The following is an 18,763-nucleotide window of genomic DNA, read 5'->3' as shown; positions in this document are numbered from 1 at the left end:
TAATAATAAATTCAATCGCGGTGATCGGTTAATCAGATTTGAGATGGAGAAATTAGCCCCGATCTAAATACGAATTTTTGTTTTTAATAGCTAGATGATCTACAGATTTCTTAACGAAAACAATTGAGATTTTACAGATTTGTCTCAATACGATGGAAGATTCGAGATCGGAGAGGGAGATAGAAAACAAGAAGAAGGAAGAGACGTCGGCGTCGAGGTAAGATGAGAAAACCCTTTAAAAACAACTCAAACTGTTCCTTTTTTATATATATATATAATTACGGTGGTTTGTCTTTTTTTTTTTCTTTTTTTTTTTTTGCTTTTTTGAAGACGTTACTTTTATAAATAATAGGGAACCAGTTATTTGTTTTTAATTAATTAATTAATGAATTGCGTGTTATTCTCAACCTACTATGCTTATAAATTCGAATTAGGAAAACACTTAATTTAAACAATTTATACATAATAATACACATACTAGGTAGAGGATCCGCCCCTTGCGCGGGATCATGTTTATATAAATTCTATTTTATTTTTTATCTTTTTTTTAGTTGTCAAAATTTTTATTAGCCATATAAGGTCTTAAATAAAAAAAAACATAACCTGTAGCGTAAATAACATAGCATAAAGCTTAAAAACAAAAAAACAGAGAGCAACAACCCTTAACTCAAAGATACAACTAAAACATTTTCAAAAGAGCACATCGACCATGCTTTTCCTCTTCAATACGTGTATGCAACCACGCTGGACCTCCGATGGTAAGATAGGATCGAAAACGCCCATCCCATGTAACACTTTTAGCAATATCTCTCGCAATTGAATTATATTTTTATGAGTATATACTTATATTTTTGTTATTTAATTTATTTGATGTATATACTCATATTGTTATTTGTTTTTTAAATGAGTATTCAATTTTTAATATCTATTGGGTTTGTATTTATAATTGGATAGTTTATAATAGATTTTATCACATAAACTAAAACTAAAAATCCAGTCCTAATCCTTTATATATTAAAAGAGAAGCATTCTCACACAAAATACTGACATGTCACACTCACAGAGCTCCAGATACAATTTCCTTTATTTGTCATTAGTTTTTAATAATATTTATATCAGATTTTAACTTAATTATATCCTTTAATTACATTTTCTTAATATCTTTAAAATGAATTTTAAGAACTCTTTGTTCATATGATATGATAATATAAGATTGATATTATAATAATTCTCACGGGTTAAATTTTAATTATTATACAAAAATTATATATATATATATATATTTTAAAAAAATATATATACTACACAATCAAATTTTAGATTCCAAATACCGATAAATATTATAGAATTTGTAAAAAAAAATTATAGTAAAAAATTTTAATAATTATTTTATATCGCACATAGTGCGGATTGTTACTTAGTATTTGTTAAAAGTAACTTATTGGGTTTTCAATTGTTTTACCGAGGCCCAATTGTTAATATTCAAACAATATATTTTTTTTTTCGAGAGTGATGGGAGACAAAAAAAAACTCAGTATATCAAAATTTTCTTTTAATAAATACAATGGCAGGGAGTTGTAAATAAGTTGATGTTTTGAGGGTTATTTAATAAAAGGTGTCTTGAGCTCTGTAACGCTGACACATCAGCTTTTTTCTTAAATGTGCTTCTCTATTAATATATAGGGGATATTCTAATTTAATTTGTTTCTTAATTATAGCCAATGATAATAAATATGACTTGCTCACAAATATATTTTTGATTTGAAATCAAAACTAACCTAATTGTCTATGACCTCTATATATATAATCTTATTAGCAAACTAAATCTCACACATCTCCATTGTTTTTATGAGAATCTTTGTATAAAACATCTCATTATCAAGCCAAACAAATGTATCATTGTTTTTTTTTTTTTTTTGTTATAAGAACATTCATATTTCATGTCTTTTGTTTGTGAGTATACTAATCATGTAATCTATTGTGCAGCTAATTCTAAAAAACGCAAACATATCAATAATGATTGCCATGTTCAAGAAATTATAATCTAATTTTTTGCCTGATTTTTTTTGTATGGTTAGTATTCTCATACTCTTTTTTAATTAAATTTTCAAGTTTAATATGATAACAAATATTTAAGAAGAATCTTTTTGTCCTCTTATCAAATGTATATAATTTTCTCTTGCTAAGATGTATGAGATTCATGATCATGATTATATGTTCTTAGAGATGGATAAAATATTGAATATTTCTTTGTATCACATTTTAACTTTGTGCCCACCATTTTAGTAGTTATCTAAATCATATGCATATATATTTGAACAAAAAATTGGCAAGCATGAATTCTAGCTCACATGGGTTTTTTCGACTCAACATCATATACAAGAGGAAATAATCTATATATATACATTTTTCAAGTACATTTAGCAAATAAATCCTGAACTTGCCACCTATTTACAAGACTGCCATTGGTATTTAAATTTAATTTATAAAATTTAAACTAAAATATTAAAATGACTAACCGATTTTCCAAAATCGGAACTGATATTAAATATATTAATTACTGTTACAAATCTAATATTAAACACAATTTTCCATAAAACTCGGATCCTAATTTAATTAAGTTGTAATTTTAGAAACATAATTATTATACTTTCAAAAAAAGAAAATATTTTCACTGTAGTAATTAAGTTATACATAACTATAGTAAGAGACTAAATAGTTTTGGAAACATAATAATTAACTTAGTTATTTTCAATTAACATATAACATTCAATTAATTTTTTTAAAATGTATTAATTCTGATTTTTTAAAATACGAAAATAATAAAAAGTTACATTCTCTAATATTAATATGAAATAGTTAAATTCACACAAAAAATAATTGCATGTTTTCATAAGGATGACTTTCATTGATAGATACCAAAGCTGTTATTATAATTAGCTATTTTGGATTAAAATTGTTTTCTAGATTTGTTAATATCATAATTTTAAATTTTAAATTACAACATTAGCTATATTGGATTAAAATTATGTTGTCTGACCCGCCTAGCATGGCGGGTTTAGACTATAGAACCAACACTAAAACTATTAGTTTATCACATATATACTATAGATTTGTAATCATAGTTTGGAAAATTAACTTATAAATTATTAAGTATATGAACTACAAAATATCACACATACTATAACGCATTCTTAATATTCAAAAAAAAATTAAATACACATAAAAATATAAAATAACATATCATATAGGCATATACCTCTGTTTAATTCTAGAGAACAAAACAAATCTAGAATTTTATATTCTATATAATAACAAATTTAATGTAATTAAATTATAAACTTTATAAAAGTGTAAGAAGAAGAAAAATAATTGTAAACAAAATTATAAATTAATTAGACAAAAGTTAATTAATTAAGAATTTGAAAACTAAATAAATTAAAAATTATTATTTAAAATACAATAATTTATATTTAGTCTCGCGGTGTACCGCAGGTGAAATCCTAGTCAATACATAAAGATAGAACATGTATCAACATCATATAAGTCATAATATTGATTTTAAACCATTGAATTTAAAATGTCAGTGGATTTACTTGTACTACCCAAAAAAAATTCAAATCAGTGTAAACATCATATAAGTAATAATTCAAATCAGTGTAAACCCAAAAAAAATCATAAAATATTATTAAATATAATATAATAAATATAAATAGATATTCTAAATATTCATCAAAACTATAAAACCATTCGGTTAATAAATATAACCACCAAATAGATTTTAAAAGTAAGTAATAACTAAACCAAACCATTTATTTCGGTTTGGTTCGGTTTTTTGGATTAAAGTTTTTTTTGTCCACCCCTGTTATTCGATTTCAAAAATCAAAAACATTATACTACCTAATCAAACCAACATTATGCAATACAAAAACGCTAATACATTTATATAGCTGTAGTTAATATTTTCAGTCCGACGATTATGGTAATTATAATAATTGAATCCGATTACATTGACTTTTCTGTAGCAATCGATTTATATAATATTCTATTTTTGATCTTCTATAAGATTTAATTTCAAACAATTCAATCCATAATTCACGACATAAACGACAATACATATATTTTGTATATATTGAGTATATTATATGAGAAAAACAAAGGTACATTGCTCAAACTATATTATGTACAAAAGTTACCCCAAAAAAATAGATATATAATGGATTCTCTGAGATCTCTCGCTGCATTGACAACATCAAAAATACGATGCGTGAACGAGGGTTTATGGTGCAGTCATACAGGCATTTTCCTGCTATGATGGCTACAAAGATTATAAGAAAGCACTTTTAGCATAGAAATGACTGAACTAAATGTAGTCTGGGTTCCTCGCGATCTAAGTAAGTTGCTTGAATTTCAAATTTTTTTTTTTTTGTTAGTTGTTTGATTTGATATCTCAAATTGATTTTGTTTGTATCGAATGTTAGATTGCAATGACCGTGATCATATTAATCTTTTTTTAGTTGTTAGTTGTGATATCTCAAATTGATTTTGTTTGTATCGAATGTTAGATGACGGTGACCGTGACCATATTAATTTTTTTTCTTTGTTAGTTGGGACATCTCAAATTGATTTTGTTTGTATCGAATGTTAGATGATGATGACCGTGACCATATTAATCTTTTTATTGTTGTTAGTTGTGACATCTCAAATTGATTTTGTTTGTATCAAATGTTAGATGACAATGACCGTCACCATATTAATCTTTTTTTTTTTTGTTAGTTCTGACATCTCAAATTGAATTTGTTTGTATCGGATGACCGTGACCATATTAATATTTTTTCGTTGTTAGTTGGGACATCTCAAATTGATTTTGTTTATATCGAATGTTAGATGAATGTTAGATGACGATGACCGTGACCATATTAATCTTTTTTTTGTTATTAGTTGTGACATCTCAAATTGATTTTGTTTCTATCAAATGTTAGATGACGATGACCGTGACCATATTAATCTTTTTTTTTGTTAGTTGTGACATCTCAAATTGATTTTGTTTGTATCGAATGTTAGATGGCGATGACCGTGACCATATTAATCTTTTTTTGTTGTTAGTTGTGACATATTAAATTGATTTTGTTTGTATCGAATGTTTGATGACGATGACTGTGACCATATTAATCTTTTTTTGTGTTGTTAGTTGTGACATCTCAAATTTATTTTGTTTGTATTGAATGTTAGATGACGATGACCGTGACCATATTATAAAAAAATTTGTTGTTAGTTGTGACATCTCAAATTGATTTTGTTTGTATCGAGTGTTAGATGGCAATGACCGTGACCATTCTGACATCGCCATGAAGGAGGCCATGCTTTCTTTTGCTCTTCGACATAAAGAGCCAGCCGCATTGCTCATCGCCACCTCCGACCAAGATTATGTAACCTTGATGAAATTGGTTATGGAGAGTGGAATACAATTGATGCACGTCTACGTAGATTCAAGCACTGACAAGCTCATTGAAACCACTGACGAACCAATGAAATGGCACGAGTTGGTTAACGGCGACCTCCTTCCTGAGAACTTCTCAGCCAGCAACTTTGACGTTCCACTGTCAGTTCCCTCTCCTACTCATCAGGATCGTCCTCTTACTCAAGCAAACGACCCTCGGAGAGTTACGGCCTATTATGATGTAGGTTCGTGTTCCGTTCCACCGTCTAATTCATTCTTGAATCTAAGGAATAACATCGACGGCTTACTGCCCCTTGTTGGTTTTGGGAACTCCTCGCCCAGGGTCCAAAAGGTTAATTAGTGTATTCCTCACTTAAATAAACTAAACTAACAATTGTGAAATATTGATGATTAACCAGATGATGATGATTGATGATTAGGTATGGCTTACCTCAAGTATCTGGCTGAGAAGGAGAGAAAGGATAAAGAGGAGATAAGAAAGCATTTTGAGGAAACGGGTGAACGATGTCCCAAGCATATTGTTTGGAAAGAAAAGAGGAGGAATATTAAATATTTTGATTCTATTTTTACTGTTTTTTTCTTTGTAATCATTATCTTATATGTGATACAAAGATTTAAAGTAATTTTGATTAACAAGATTTTGGAAACTCTTCAAAAGATTTGAACATATTGAAAATATATAGAATATTGAATAGTTTACAAGAAAATTCTAATACTAGTAGTTATTGAATATTAGCACAGATAGACGCAGGACTGAGACCAACAGGGATCGGAAAATATATAAGACGCCTGTCTCAGCCGCTGTCAAGTGAAAAAAACAATAAAACAATACCATGCATGAGAAAGTATAAAAAAACAAAACGATTACAACTGTGAATGGATCAAACTTCATCGATTAGATTCACTATGAAAACAACTGAATCATAAATATACAATTGTTTAGATCTAGTAACTTACGCTACAAGATATATAGATCAACTAGTTTAGATACTACATATCGATGACAGAGAGAGAAAGCTGCTTACTGGAAAATTTGCTTGCCACAGAAGACATGGTTTCGACGGAGGATTCAGACACGACGAAGACCAGTAAATAAATTAGGATAGATGCGGCTGCCGATTATAGAGGCTTCTGCCTCTTTTTTTAGTATATAGGGCATGAATCTGATAACATAAGGGTTCCAATTTTATACTTCTCCCCGGGGAGGTAATTAAGATGAGAAAACAAACTATCTCTTATTACCATTTCTTAATCAAGCAAGTTATACGTCACGCAGATTTTATCCATAGATGGGTGTCGGTACAAAAAGAGCTCAAAGCAAAAAGGGATCACTAAATAAAACAACACTTGCTCAATCGCTTACTTAATTGTCCGTTTCACCATTGTCCCCGAATTAAATCTTTCTCATTAGCTAAAATAAGTGGAAAGATAATTACATTCCGAATAGACTCCCAACGACCTTTTTAATATTTATATGCTTTTACTTTAGTGATATCTCAGTGTCAACACTACTCCTCGTTGAACAAGTGGCATCTTTGATCTTTTTAATTTGGTCTCTTCAAACTAGTTGTACGATCATGTCCTTTACGCCATTTCTCCTCGAGTGTTTTTTTTAACAGTGTATTGTGTGGTAATATATATGTTGTTCCAGGCTAAAAGTTGTTTATTCGAACTGGGATGCGCTGGTACGTGTTATGTTAAAGTCAACACTTTTCGTTGGATCAGTGGCATTTTTGTTGTTCGGTTGATCCCAGTCAGTTGTAGACTTGTAATCTGATCCCCATCAACTATAATAGTCTTTACTATATTTATGGTCGAACATGAAATAACTTCTTTCGAACCTAAGTCCTGTCCTGGATGTATAAGATAGTCCAACACAAGGTTTACAATTCACATTTGTTTGAAGCACCGAATTAGCTTACGGTATGCTCCAAACTCATCTCACCAAATCATTCACATCGACGAATGACCAGATCATATCCCACTCCACACACATTATTTTTGAGCATTCCAAGCACCGTCAACGTTACACTTCAAAAAATATGTGGGAAGAGGAGTTGAATATAATTATTCTAACTAACTTTTTTTAGTGATTTAGTAAAAATAATTGAACAAATGTCACATTAATCAAATTTTTGATTAAGTTCATTTAGGTATATAAAGTCAAGAATATTGGAGGAGGGTTGCCAAATGATCACTTAGCTATGTTGTTGAAACTTGAAAGAATAAAATTCAAGATAAATATAATAAGCATATCTTGACAAATCAATTGAAGTTGAAAAAAGAACTAGGATGAGATGTAGCATAATTAAGATTCCTAACACAAATCGTGGAGATTACATATTGTCCACCACTCCAACACGATTCACGAGGCTAAGTGTACAAAAAGGGTCAATTGTATCACTAAAATTGTATCAATAACTAATTGTATGATACTAGTTTAAATTACTAATTACTTAAAATTGATATAAATATTTTAATTTGACATCAATTGTAATAACTGATAGTATTATTGATTTATGTGGCATCAGTTCATATAAACTGATGCAAATCAATATCAGTTTGCATCTCTTTCAAAATATTGATACAAATATATGAATTTACATCACTTAAATAATCAATGTATTACTTATTTATATTACCATCACTTTAAAATGATACAAAAATTAACATCAATAAATAAAATAAGTGATGCTAATATTGTTAAACTAATTTTGTAACTTAATTAGGATGATTATTTTACTCTTTATTTCATTGAATAATTGAAACATAGTTTGTTCAGTATAAACATGGATTAATATATAGTATCATTTAATTTATACTTTGATTTTTCTTGTTTTATTTTATGTATAAAGATATTTTATATGAGAGCCAAGATTTTGTTGAATCTTAAATGTTTATTTTGGTTAGAATAATCCATTTGGTAATCTATGAGAGAATTAAGAAATTACAGTAGTTTCTAAACTAGTTTGTAAATAAGAAGAAGTTCCAGTATCTCACATCGAATGACTTCTTAATATGTGATGAGAGCATATCTTCTATAGATATCTATAGATACTAAAACTAGTTTGCCGATTTCTAAGACCATATTAGATACAACATTTTTTGTAAGTGATGTAAATGAACATCAATTCCATTTATTAAAGCAAATATTTATTTTCAATCGATACAAATTATTTGCATAAACAAAATACATCATTTAAACATGATACAAATATATAAAATAAATGAAGTAAAACAATCTTTTATATTTATTGACTACATCATAAATTCTCGTAAACCGTAATTTTTTAAATCGACCATATCACTTTCGCTGCTGTGAGAGCACGTCAAGCACGATTAACTGCAGAACTCGGAAGAACATATGTTTTTGTATTCATATTTGTTTGTATTCGCGAGTTATTCTTATTATTTTGTTTAGATCACTAAATTCAATAAATGGATTAAAAAAAATATGCAAACAAGAGTTTATAGCTTCCAAAGAAATTTTCAACCATACCTTTGGTATTATACGATGTGAAGATTCCAAAATCGACGATATACACGCTATGTACATTATGTTAGCATTTACATTATGTATAGGAAAGTGATCAAAAATAAATTTGAATACTCTATAAAAAAAATTACTCTACAATTTGAAAACTTATCTCTATATGTATATGTCCTAATATCTCTATATGAAAACTTAAAAAATTAGATGTATTTAGGACATAAAAAATACTCTATAACATGTCTTAAATACATCTATTTTTTTAAGTTTTCAATTTCTAGATATGCACCATATTAATTAATTTTAATAATTTTGTAGGCTAATAAAATACGAAAATTGATATTACTATTCATAAATTTTAATTTATGTATGTCATGTGTATAAGTAAATTTTCTATAATATACAATTTATTGTTAATAATATTTTCTAAATATTATAGATTCAATTCCAAAACCATAAAATTTATAACATTTGAAAGTCTAATCTTATTTTGTTAAAATTGTCTCAACTTCATAATTTTTAAGAATTTAAACAATTAAAAAGTATAGTATAAATTATTAATTTATAGATAAATTTTAATATCACTATAAATTAATAAAATGTCATAATCCTAATATTATTAATTTAAGGTTCTACTGTATATTGATGGCTATTCATGCTTTCAATTGTCCATATTGCACCTTGAAGCATCCTCCTTTAGTCGTTTGAATTTATAGAAGAGAAAGCTCTTCTACTATAGCAACACTACACCTTTCTCATCCCTAAGAACCTATGCTCCTGTGGCCATAGCATTCCTTTCCGGTCACGAGACCCCAATATTGCATTACTAGAAATAGAAATACTAGCCTTTCTTTATGTAACAAAACACAGGCCTTTCTCTTCTTCTTGACTAGGACACTAACGAGGCCCTTTCTCTCAGAACATTGAACCGAGAAAGTAGCAACGCTTGTTCCTAACTGATGTGCTTTGAATTTCATGAATGTTATGCCACCACCTGACATCACATAAGCACGAAAAATCTGATCCTGCCAGAGGAGCGCACCCATAACTTGAAGAGAAAATCAGGCGGCAGATGTATTGAGATTCCTCATGGTGATCCTATATTCCTATAGATGGTGATCCTATAGACTTTATGGGGATTTGTCGTCAACCTTGTGCACCTAGTAATAGAGATATATTAGGATGAGCAGTTATAACATCAGAGAAGGCTGAGGTACGTATTATCATAGATGTTCCTAGGTTTTTGTTACAGAGAACCCCAAACCTGACCAAAATATTAAAGACCCTAAACATCATGATTAACAAACCAAAGTTAACAACAGTATTTGCAAACGTTGATAGAAAGATGAAGATTTAGCAAAACAATACAGTTTGCAAAGGTAAATTCATTCAAACTCAAACTATGTCATAGCTCTGAGCTCAGAGACCCACCACTGAATCAATCCTAAGCCGTATCTCAAAATTATCAGAGATAAGCACAGCAAAAGAGTGTAGAGAGCTGTACTTGGCCATGATTCTCCACGATAAAATGCAAACAAATACAGCTCCTGCTCCAAACACCAAAAGGTTATTCTTTTTTCCAAAATATGCGGATCAATGTGATACCCCAAAGCCATTCGGTATCTAGTAAAAGTCGAACTAACCGCTTCGATTGGCTTCTCTTGTCAACAAGCTTTCTATCAAAATTCCCAACGACTATTCGAAATCCAGAGCGGAGATTTGTGTTCTTTGTATTTAGAACAGTTATAAGTCAAGAGATCCAAAGATGACAATTTCCTTGTAGAGGAAGATTCAGAAGGAAAATGTTTTCTACAAGAAGAATTGAGATAAGTACAGTCTAACCTTATAGTAACGTTTCTTGTAGTTTCTACTGCTCTCATTAATTTCAACATGTTTATATATATATATATATATCTTATTCCATGTTTATCAAAAATCCACTACTGAGACAACATATTCTTGAGGACGAAGTTCTTAGTGGCTACATCTTTGTTTGCAACAATGATACCATGCAGGAGGATATGAAACGTCACCTCTTCGCTAAGTTCCTCCAATGTTTCTCAGTGTTTTACTGAAATTCAGACTGCAAGTAAATATAATTTTTGCTTGGTTTTAACTCTGCATTTCATATACATGTTGTTTGATCAGGTTTACCTCCAAGATACAGAGACTCTGCTCGAGCAATAACACCTGGATTGCCTTTGTTTCTTTACAACTACACCACTCACCAGCTTCATGGCATATTTGAGGTTTGTTCTCATGCTTCTTCTTCTGTCGCAACAATGGTTTTTGATTCTACCATTTACTAAATTATTCCGTGACATGATTCCTTGTTCAGGCAACAACTTTTGGAGGTACTAATATTGATTCTACTGCTTGGGAAGACAAAAAGTGCAAAGGAGAATCAAGGTTCCCGGCTCAGGTGAAACTTAAATCACAGTGATTTGCATTGTTTTAGTCTTTATTTGAATATCTTGTACCATGTAAAAGGTGAGGATTGTAAGAAAATAATTATTTCTTACCCATGTATGTGGTCTTATAGTTAGTAGGTTATTTAATTGGGTTTGTTATATTTTAATCATTTGGGAACCAAAAGGACATGTGTTAAGCTACATGTAAAGTTTATGCTTATAAGGACAAGTATTAAGCTACATGTCATGCTAAAGCTTATAAGAGGACAAGTGTGAAGTTGCATGTTGTGTTTGAAGCAATACTAGACACTTGTTATCACACATGTCACCATTGTCTTCATCTCTACTATGATGGATGGTTGAGATTAAATCATGAGACAAAACCCTAATGAGCAGTAAGGTCCTCTTCCCACCTATAAATAGATGGTTTGCTCCATCACAAATCATCATAAGAACAAAAACAACACATAAAGAAAAGAGTTTATAGGAAAGGGGAGAGAAACCTTATCTTCCACCTAAAGATCATCTAAGAGTTTCTTTTCAAGCCTTCAAGCCATTGAAGAAGAAGAAACTATTCAAGGAAGCATCATTTCTACAATGAGTAGAGGTATTACTTTAACCCTCTTTATGATTCTATTATGTGATTAATATAGATGTTTAAGATTTTGGGGTTCATGTTAAAAGTATCTTTAACATGTGGTATCAGAGCTTATGGTTATGAACATCTAATTAATCCATTAAGAATAATAGATTTATGGTTTAATGAACTGAAAATTAAGGCTTTAAGTTATGATGTTTGTACACTTGAATTTTGTATGATTTAAGTTTCAAGTTACAATATATGTTTAAATTAATATATATATATATATATATATATATATATAAGTATAAAAGATTGGTTTATCTTAATGTGCATAATTAAGAAATTGATATAACCATAATGGTTTTTATCATATAATGATATGCACATAGAAAACCAAAATATTTAAATTTTGATATGTTTATGTATTAATTAGCTACCCACAGGTAGGCTATTGACATAAAACATGATCAATAATTTATTAGAATGTTTGTACATGAGTTAATTAAGTATATCCACATATAGCTTAATTAATCTGATACATCATTAAAGAAAAATTTTCTGAGAGCTATGACATTAGGATATATTATAATGACTACCCACAGGAGCATTATAATTTGAAGTCATATGCATTCAATAATTTAGTTAATGTGTTGTTTAAATTTTGAACCTCAATTAAAGCTTGTTATATCTCTAAATCGCAGCATCATTTCCTGCTAATTTGCCATCTATGGTCTCTACTGTTCTGATCCTCACTGGAACCAACTTCTCAGAATGGAAAGAGAAAGTTGAGTTCACATTAGGAGTACTAGATATGGATTTGGCACTTCGTGAAGAAGAGCCAGATCCCTTAACTATAATTAGTACTAAGGAAGAAAAGGCTCTCCATAAAGCTTGGGAGAAAGCGAACAGATTAAGCATGATGTTTTTAAAAATGACCATAGCTAGCAATATCAAAACTTCCCTTCCAGATGCAGATAAAGCTATAGATTATCTAGCAGCTATAGAAGAACGGTTTAAGACTGCAGACAAATCCCTTGCAGGGAAACTTATGGCAGATCTTACAACCATTAAGTATGATGAGACAAGGTCTATGCATGAACATTGCATTGAATTGACCAACCTTGCGGCTAAATTAAAGAATTTAGGAATGAGTGTGGACGATTCATTTCTTGTCCAATTTATCCTAAATTCACTACCTCCTCAGTATGGACCCTTTCAGATCAATTATAATGCAATTGATGAAAGGTGGACATCTAATGAATTGGCTAATAAACTAGTCCAAGAGGAGGCTAGACTTGGTCGTGAAGGAATTAAAGTAACCCAATTAGGCATAAAAAGAGCCATCAAAGAGCACAACCCACAATGAACGATTCCGATCAAGTTAATCCGAAGAAAAAGGCAAAGAAAGATTATAGGTGCAACTTTTGTAAAAAGGTTGGACACTTTCAGAAAGATTGCCATAAACGAAGAGAATGGTTCGAAAAGAAAGGTAATCCTATAGGTTCCGTAAGCTTTTTCGAATCTAATTTTACTTATGTTTCTTCCAAAACTTGGTGGATTGATAGCGGTGCTAATGTACATGTAACGAATTCCGTACAGGGATTCCTTACGATCCAGACCATAAATTCAAGTGAAAACTACTTACTGATGGGAAATCGAGACAAGACACCAGTTGAAGCTGTTGGCACCTATCGTCTCATTTTAGATGGTGGATTTTGTCTAGATTTATATCAGACTCTTTATGTTCCATCTATTTCCCGTAATTTAGTTTCTGTAAGCAAACTTGATTTGGCTGGTTTTAAATCTACTCAAGGAGATGGTTGTTTTAATATATTTCTGAACTCGAAACGAATTGGTTCTGGAATATTAGTTGATGGTCTTTATATGTTAAAACTGGCTGATCAACCTTATGAGACACATCTCTCCTTGTATTCTGAAAGTAGACTTAAAAATAAAACATGTACTGATGACTCATATTTCTTGTGGCATAAAAGATTAGGACATATTTCTTATGAAAGAATTAAAAGATTGATAAAAGATGGAGTAATTCCGAATCTTGATTTTACCAATAAGAAAATGTGTATAGATTGCATTAAAGGTAAGCAAACTAAACACACTAAGAAAGGAGCCACAAGAAGTACACAGCTTCTTGAAATCATACATACAGATATTTGTGGACCATTTGACGTTCCAACTTTTGGAGGTGAAAAGTACTTCATCACTTTTATCGATGATTATTCACGTTATTGTTATCTCTATTTATTGCATGAAAAATCTCAATCTGTGGATGCTGTACAAGCATTCATTAATGAAGTTGAGAGGCAATTAGATAGAAAGGTGAAAATCATAAGGTCAGATAGAGGTGGTGAATTTTATGGCAGATATAATGAAACAGGACAACATCCTGGACCATTTGCCATACTCCTTCAGAAATTAGGAATTGTTGCGCAGTACACAATGCCTGGTTCTCCATGGCAGAATGGTGTAGCTGAAAGGCGTAATCGTACTTATATGGAAATGGTTAGATCCATGATGAGTCATGCTAACCTACCTATATCCTTGTGGATGGACGCATTACGTACTGCGGTCTATATTTTGAATAGGGTTCCTAGCAAAGCAGTTTCGAAGACCCCTTTTGAACTGTGGAAAGGCTGGAAACCTAGTCTGTCACACCTCCAAGTTTGGGGGTGTCCAGCTGAAGTAAGAATATACAATCCACATGAAAAGAAATTAGACTTCAGAACGATCAGTGGTTTCTTTATAGGTTACCCTGAGAAGTCTAAAGGATATAGATTTTATTGTCCATCTCATAGTACGAGAATAGTAGAAACCAATAATGCCAGATTTTTTGAGAATGGTGAGATTAGTGGGAGTGATAAAGTTCGTGATATAACCATTCAGGAAACTAGGGTTGCTATTCCTTTACCCTTAGTTCCGAATGTTGGGGTTCCTAGCATTGTTGAACCGTTAAACAATGAGGAAACCTCATTGAATGATCACACACTCCATGATGAAAATCTTGCCAATAATGATCATGAAGCACAAGAGGAACCAGCATTAAAAAGATCAACCCGTACGAGGAGATCTGCTATTTTCGATGACTTTGTGATTTATCAAATAGAATCTGGAGAAGAAAACATTAAAGATCCGGTTTCTTATTCACAAGCCATGAAGGATGTTAATTCTGATAAATGGATTGATGCCAGTAGAGATGAAATAGACTCGATGGTTAAGAATAAAGTTTGGGACATCGTTCCATTGCCTGATGGACACAAAGCAGTCGGGTGTAAGTGGATCTTTAAGACCAAACTCGACTGTAATGGCAATGTAGAACGATATAAAGCCAGACTTGTAGCCAAAGGGTTTAGTCAAAAGGAAGGCATCAATTATAGTGAGACTTTTTCACCTGTGTCTAGAAAAGACTCTCTCAGAATTATCATGGCGTTAGTAGCTCAGTATGATCTCGAGTTACATCAAATGGATGTGAAAACTGCCTTTCTTAATGGAGACTTGCAAGAAGAAGTCTATATGCGCCAAACTGAAGGCTTCATAATCGAAGGTCAGGAAGATATGGTTTGCAAATTGAAGAAATCAATATATGGACTGAAACAAGCTTCGAGGCAATGGTATCTAAAGTTTGATGAAACCATCACGAAATTCGGTTTCAAAGAAAACATTGTAGATCCATGTATATACCTCAAGATCAGTGGGAGTAAGTTCATATTTTTGGTTTTGTATGTTGATGACATCTTATTAGCCAGTAATGATCTTGGTCTACTACATGAGACTAAGAGTTATCTCTCTAAGAACTTTGATATGAAAGATATGGGTGAGGCATCCTATGTGATAGGAATTGAAATATTTCGTGATAGATCACTAGGAATTTTAGGATTGTCTCATAAAGCATATATTGATAAAGTTCTTGAGAGATTTGGCATGATGATGTGTTCTTCTAATAATGTTCCTATGCAAAAGGGTGACAAGCTTAATCTTAAGCAATGTCCGCAGAATGAATTGGAATATAATGAAATGCAAAAGTACCCTTATGCATCTCTTGTGGGAAGTTTAATGTACGCACAGGTCTGCACTCGACCTGATATTAGCCATGCAGTCGGAATGTTGGGTAGATTTCAGAGTAACCCAAGACTTGCTCATTGGAAAGCTGCGAAGAAAGTTTTGAGATACCTAAAGGGAACAAGAAACTACATGTTGACATATCGAAAATCAACACATCCACAGATGGTTGGATTTTCAGACTCAAATTTTGGTGGATGTGAAGATTCGAGGCATTGTACTCTCGGCTATGTGTATCTCCTTGGTGGAGGTGCCATTTCATGGAAAAGCCAAAAGTCAGAATTGATTTATACATCCACCATGGAGGCTGAGTATGTAGCATGTTATGAGGCTTCTATTCAAGGAACATGGTTGCGGAATTTCGTGTCAGAGTTTGGGGTTTTGAATTTTGTTGACAAACCTCTAACTCTTTACTGTGACAATCAAGCCGCAATCTTCTTCTCTAAGCATGATAGGATATCTAAAGGAGCCAAGCATATGTAACTCAAATATCTATCATTAAAGCAAGATGTTAAAAGAGAAAAGTTTGTCATTGAACACATAGGCACTGAGCTAATGGTCGCAGACATATTTACGAAAGCATTACCTCCAAAGACATTTATGAAGCATGCAGAAAGTATGGGTCTGGAGGATAACACTTAATTATGTTGTCTGATAATGTTTTAGCCTATTTTTGACATTTATAAGAGCTCTCTTATGACTTTTACATCTTCTATTCTGTTTCCAACGTGCGCACACATTATTTTTTGTTGGAATTATTGATAACAGAATACGTCTTAAAAGACATCAAAGAGACCATTAAAGATGACTCCTACTAATGGAATAATGTTTATGGTCTAGCTATGAAAAGTAGTCAATGTAGTAGTACATGGAAGGAATCATGTTGCAAAATGATGTGTGACCGCCATGACTCTCATTGGCTACAAGATTAGTGAAGACACTTATGAAAGACCAAATGAAAAATATAACATATTATGCCGGCTTTATGATTCCCGAATAAAACCATTATACTAACGACCAAGTGGGAGAATGTAAGAAAATAATTATTTCTTACCCATGTATGTGGTCTTATAGTTAGTAGGTTATTTAATTGGGTTTGTTATATTTTAATTATTTGGGAACCAAAAGGACATGTGTTAAGCTACATGTAAAGCTTATGCTTATAAGGACAAGTATTAAGCTACATGTCATGCTAAAGCTTATAAGAGGACAAGTGTGAAGTTGCATGTTGTGTTTGAAGCAATACTAGACACTTGTTATCACACATGTCACCATTGTCTTCATCTCTACTATGATGGATGGTTGAGATTAAATCATGAGACAAAACCCTAATGAGGAGTAAGGTCCTCTTCCCACCTATAAATAGATGGTTTGCTCCATCACAAATCATCATAAGAACAAAAATAACACATAAAGAAAAGAGTTTATAGGAAAGGGGGGAGAAACCTTATCTTCCACCTAAAGATCATCTAAAAGTTTCTTTTCAAGCCTTCAAGCCATTGAAGAAGAAGAAACTATTCAAGGAAGCATCATTTCTACAATGAGTGGAGGTATTACTTTAACCCTCTTTATGATTCTATTATGTGATTAATATAGATGTTTAAGATTTTGGGGTTCATGTTAAAAGTATCTTTAACAAGGATCAGAGTGAGGAAAATATACAAAGCCTTGAAAGAGGACTCCTTCAAGCCAGTTCTTCACCAGTATGATGGTCCAAAATTCCGCTTTGAGCTCTCTGTTATGATGAATGTCATTAACAAGAAAAATAAGTGCATATCTAAATAATGATTGAATGGTTACATCATATTATAAAAGAAAGCAAAAAGTCATGTCCTCTTTAAACGGTGATATTTAACCTTCTTCAAAACAAAAAGTATATATTGTGTTTCATCATGTGGAATTGGAACTGGGACTGGAACTAAATTATTTAAGCTCTTGTAGAAGCATTATGATCATCATCAACTGATATAAGTAATGATCCTTTACATATAGAGGTTTATTGAGACTTGATTATGTGTTGACTGTTATGTTTGTTGCAGACAATATTGGATCTGCTAGACCTCTGCGAACAAGCTGGTTCTGCATAAGCCAAAACAATCAACCTTGCAATGCCACGTTGCGTAGGGTTGAGTCGGAGCCAAATGTATGTTTACTAAGAAGGGATGAGAGTATGTGTGGTCTTAAGGCAAGCAAAAGGGGGAAGAGGCTCTGCCGAATAAGCGACGTCGTTCCACATAAACAAAAGTTACTCAATTATTTTAACTTTAGTAAAAATAAAAATTATTGCCATAACACTAGTATGTATAATAATTGAAAAACCCTAGTATCGATCTCTCCAAAAATCTCTCTGTCTCTTCTTCTCTCTTCCTCTTGAAGTGGGTTCAATGGATTGTAGTTTTCCTGCCCTCAAACTGGTTCAAGGGGACTCCGCCAACAACTTCACCGCCCCACAGCAACCTCCCTCTCCTCCTCACCGAGATCATCCTCTTCCTTTGAATGAAAACTCTCCCATGATGACCTTCTATGACATAGGTTCATGTCCTGTTCCACCATCTACCTCTTGTCTCAAACTTAGAAATAATATAGACAGCTTACTGCCCAAGCTTGTCGGTTTTGCCGGTGTGTTGGACATGACTGCTTATCACAAGCCTGATTTTTTTGAAAAGAAGATCAATCAGCGGAGAGATCTGGTAAAAGGACGCATCACAGTCGTTTCCACTGAGCCTCCTTTAGAAGGAAAACGT

General features: G+C 31.7%; 1 protein-coding gene and 2 long non-coding RNA genes across 4 annotated transcripts; 2 read left to right on the top strand and 1 right to left on the bottom strand.

Moving 5' to 3' along the window:
• The first annotated feature begins 79 nt into the window (after window positions 1-79).
• Window positions 80-6,108, top strand: LOC104711659 (uncharacterized). Of its 2 annotated transcripts, XR_015566935.1 has the most exons (3): window positions 80-217; window positions 5,317-5,792; window positions 5,881-6,108. It is a non-coding gene; the product is annotated as an uncharacterized LOC104711659 (long non-coding RNA). The 2 variants fall into 2 exon arrangements; XR_015566934.1 differs by lacking the exon at window positions 80-217 and having other exon boundaries at window positions 5,147-5,792.
• On the bottom strand, window positions 6,073-6,762 carry LOC104711658 (uncharacterized). The gene is made up of 2 exons (XR_755376.3): window positions 6,487-6,762; window positions 6,073-6,262 (listed from the first exon to the last, which is right to left on the bottom strand). It is a non-coding gene; the product is annotated as an uncharacterized LOC104711658 (long non-coding RNA).
• Window positions 6,763-8,354: 1,592 nt separating this feature from the next.
• LOC109126464 (B2 protein-like) lies at window positions 8,355-18,755 on the top strand. Its single transcript, XM_019230020.2, has 8 exons — window positions 8,355-8,366; window positions 8,430-8,490; window positions 10,923-10,990; window positions 11,099-11,200; window positions 11,290-11,373; window positions 15,091-15,095; window positions 17,660-17,768; window positions 18,059-18,755. The coding sequence occupies exons 1-8, from the start codon at window positions 8,355-8,357 to the stop codon at window positions 18,104-18,106; spliced, it is 489 nt and encodes a 162-aa protein (XP_019085565.2). The 3' UTR covers window positions 18,107-18,755.
• The last annotated feature ends 8 nt before the right edge of the window (window positions 18,756-18,763 follow it).

This window comes from Camelina sativa, chromosome 9 (assembly GCF_030686135.1).
Source record: "Camelina sativa cultivar CO46 ecotype springtype chromosome 9, ASM3068613v1".
Lineage (NCBI taxonomy): Eukaryota > Viridiplantae > Streptophyta > Magnoliopsida > Brassicales > Brassicaceae > Camelina > Camelina sativa.
The sequence above is the reverse complement of the archived record's forward strand: the minus strand, read 5'-3'. Positions and strand labels throughout refer to the sequence as shown.

Coding starts and splice junctions, on each gene's coding strand:
- LOC109126464 (XM_019230020.2), top strand. Junction 8,491..10,922: donor CTTCTTAATATGTGATGAGA/GCATATCTTCTA, acceptor TTGAGGACGAAG/TTCTTAGTGGCTACATCTTT. Junction 11,201..11,289: donor AGCTTCATGGCATATTTGAG/GTTTGTTCTCAT, acceptor TTCCTTGTTCAG/GCAACAACTTTTGGAGGTAC.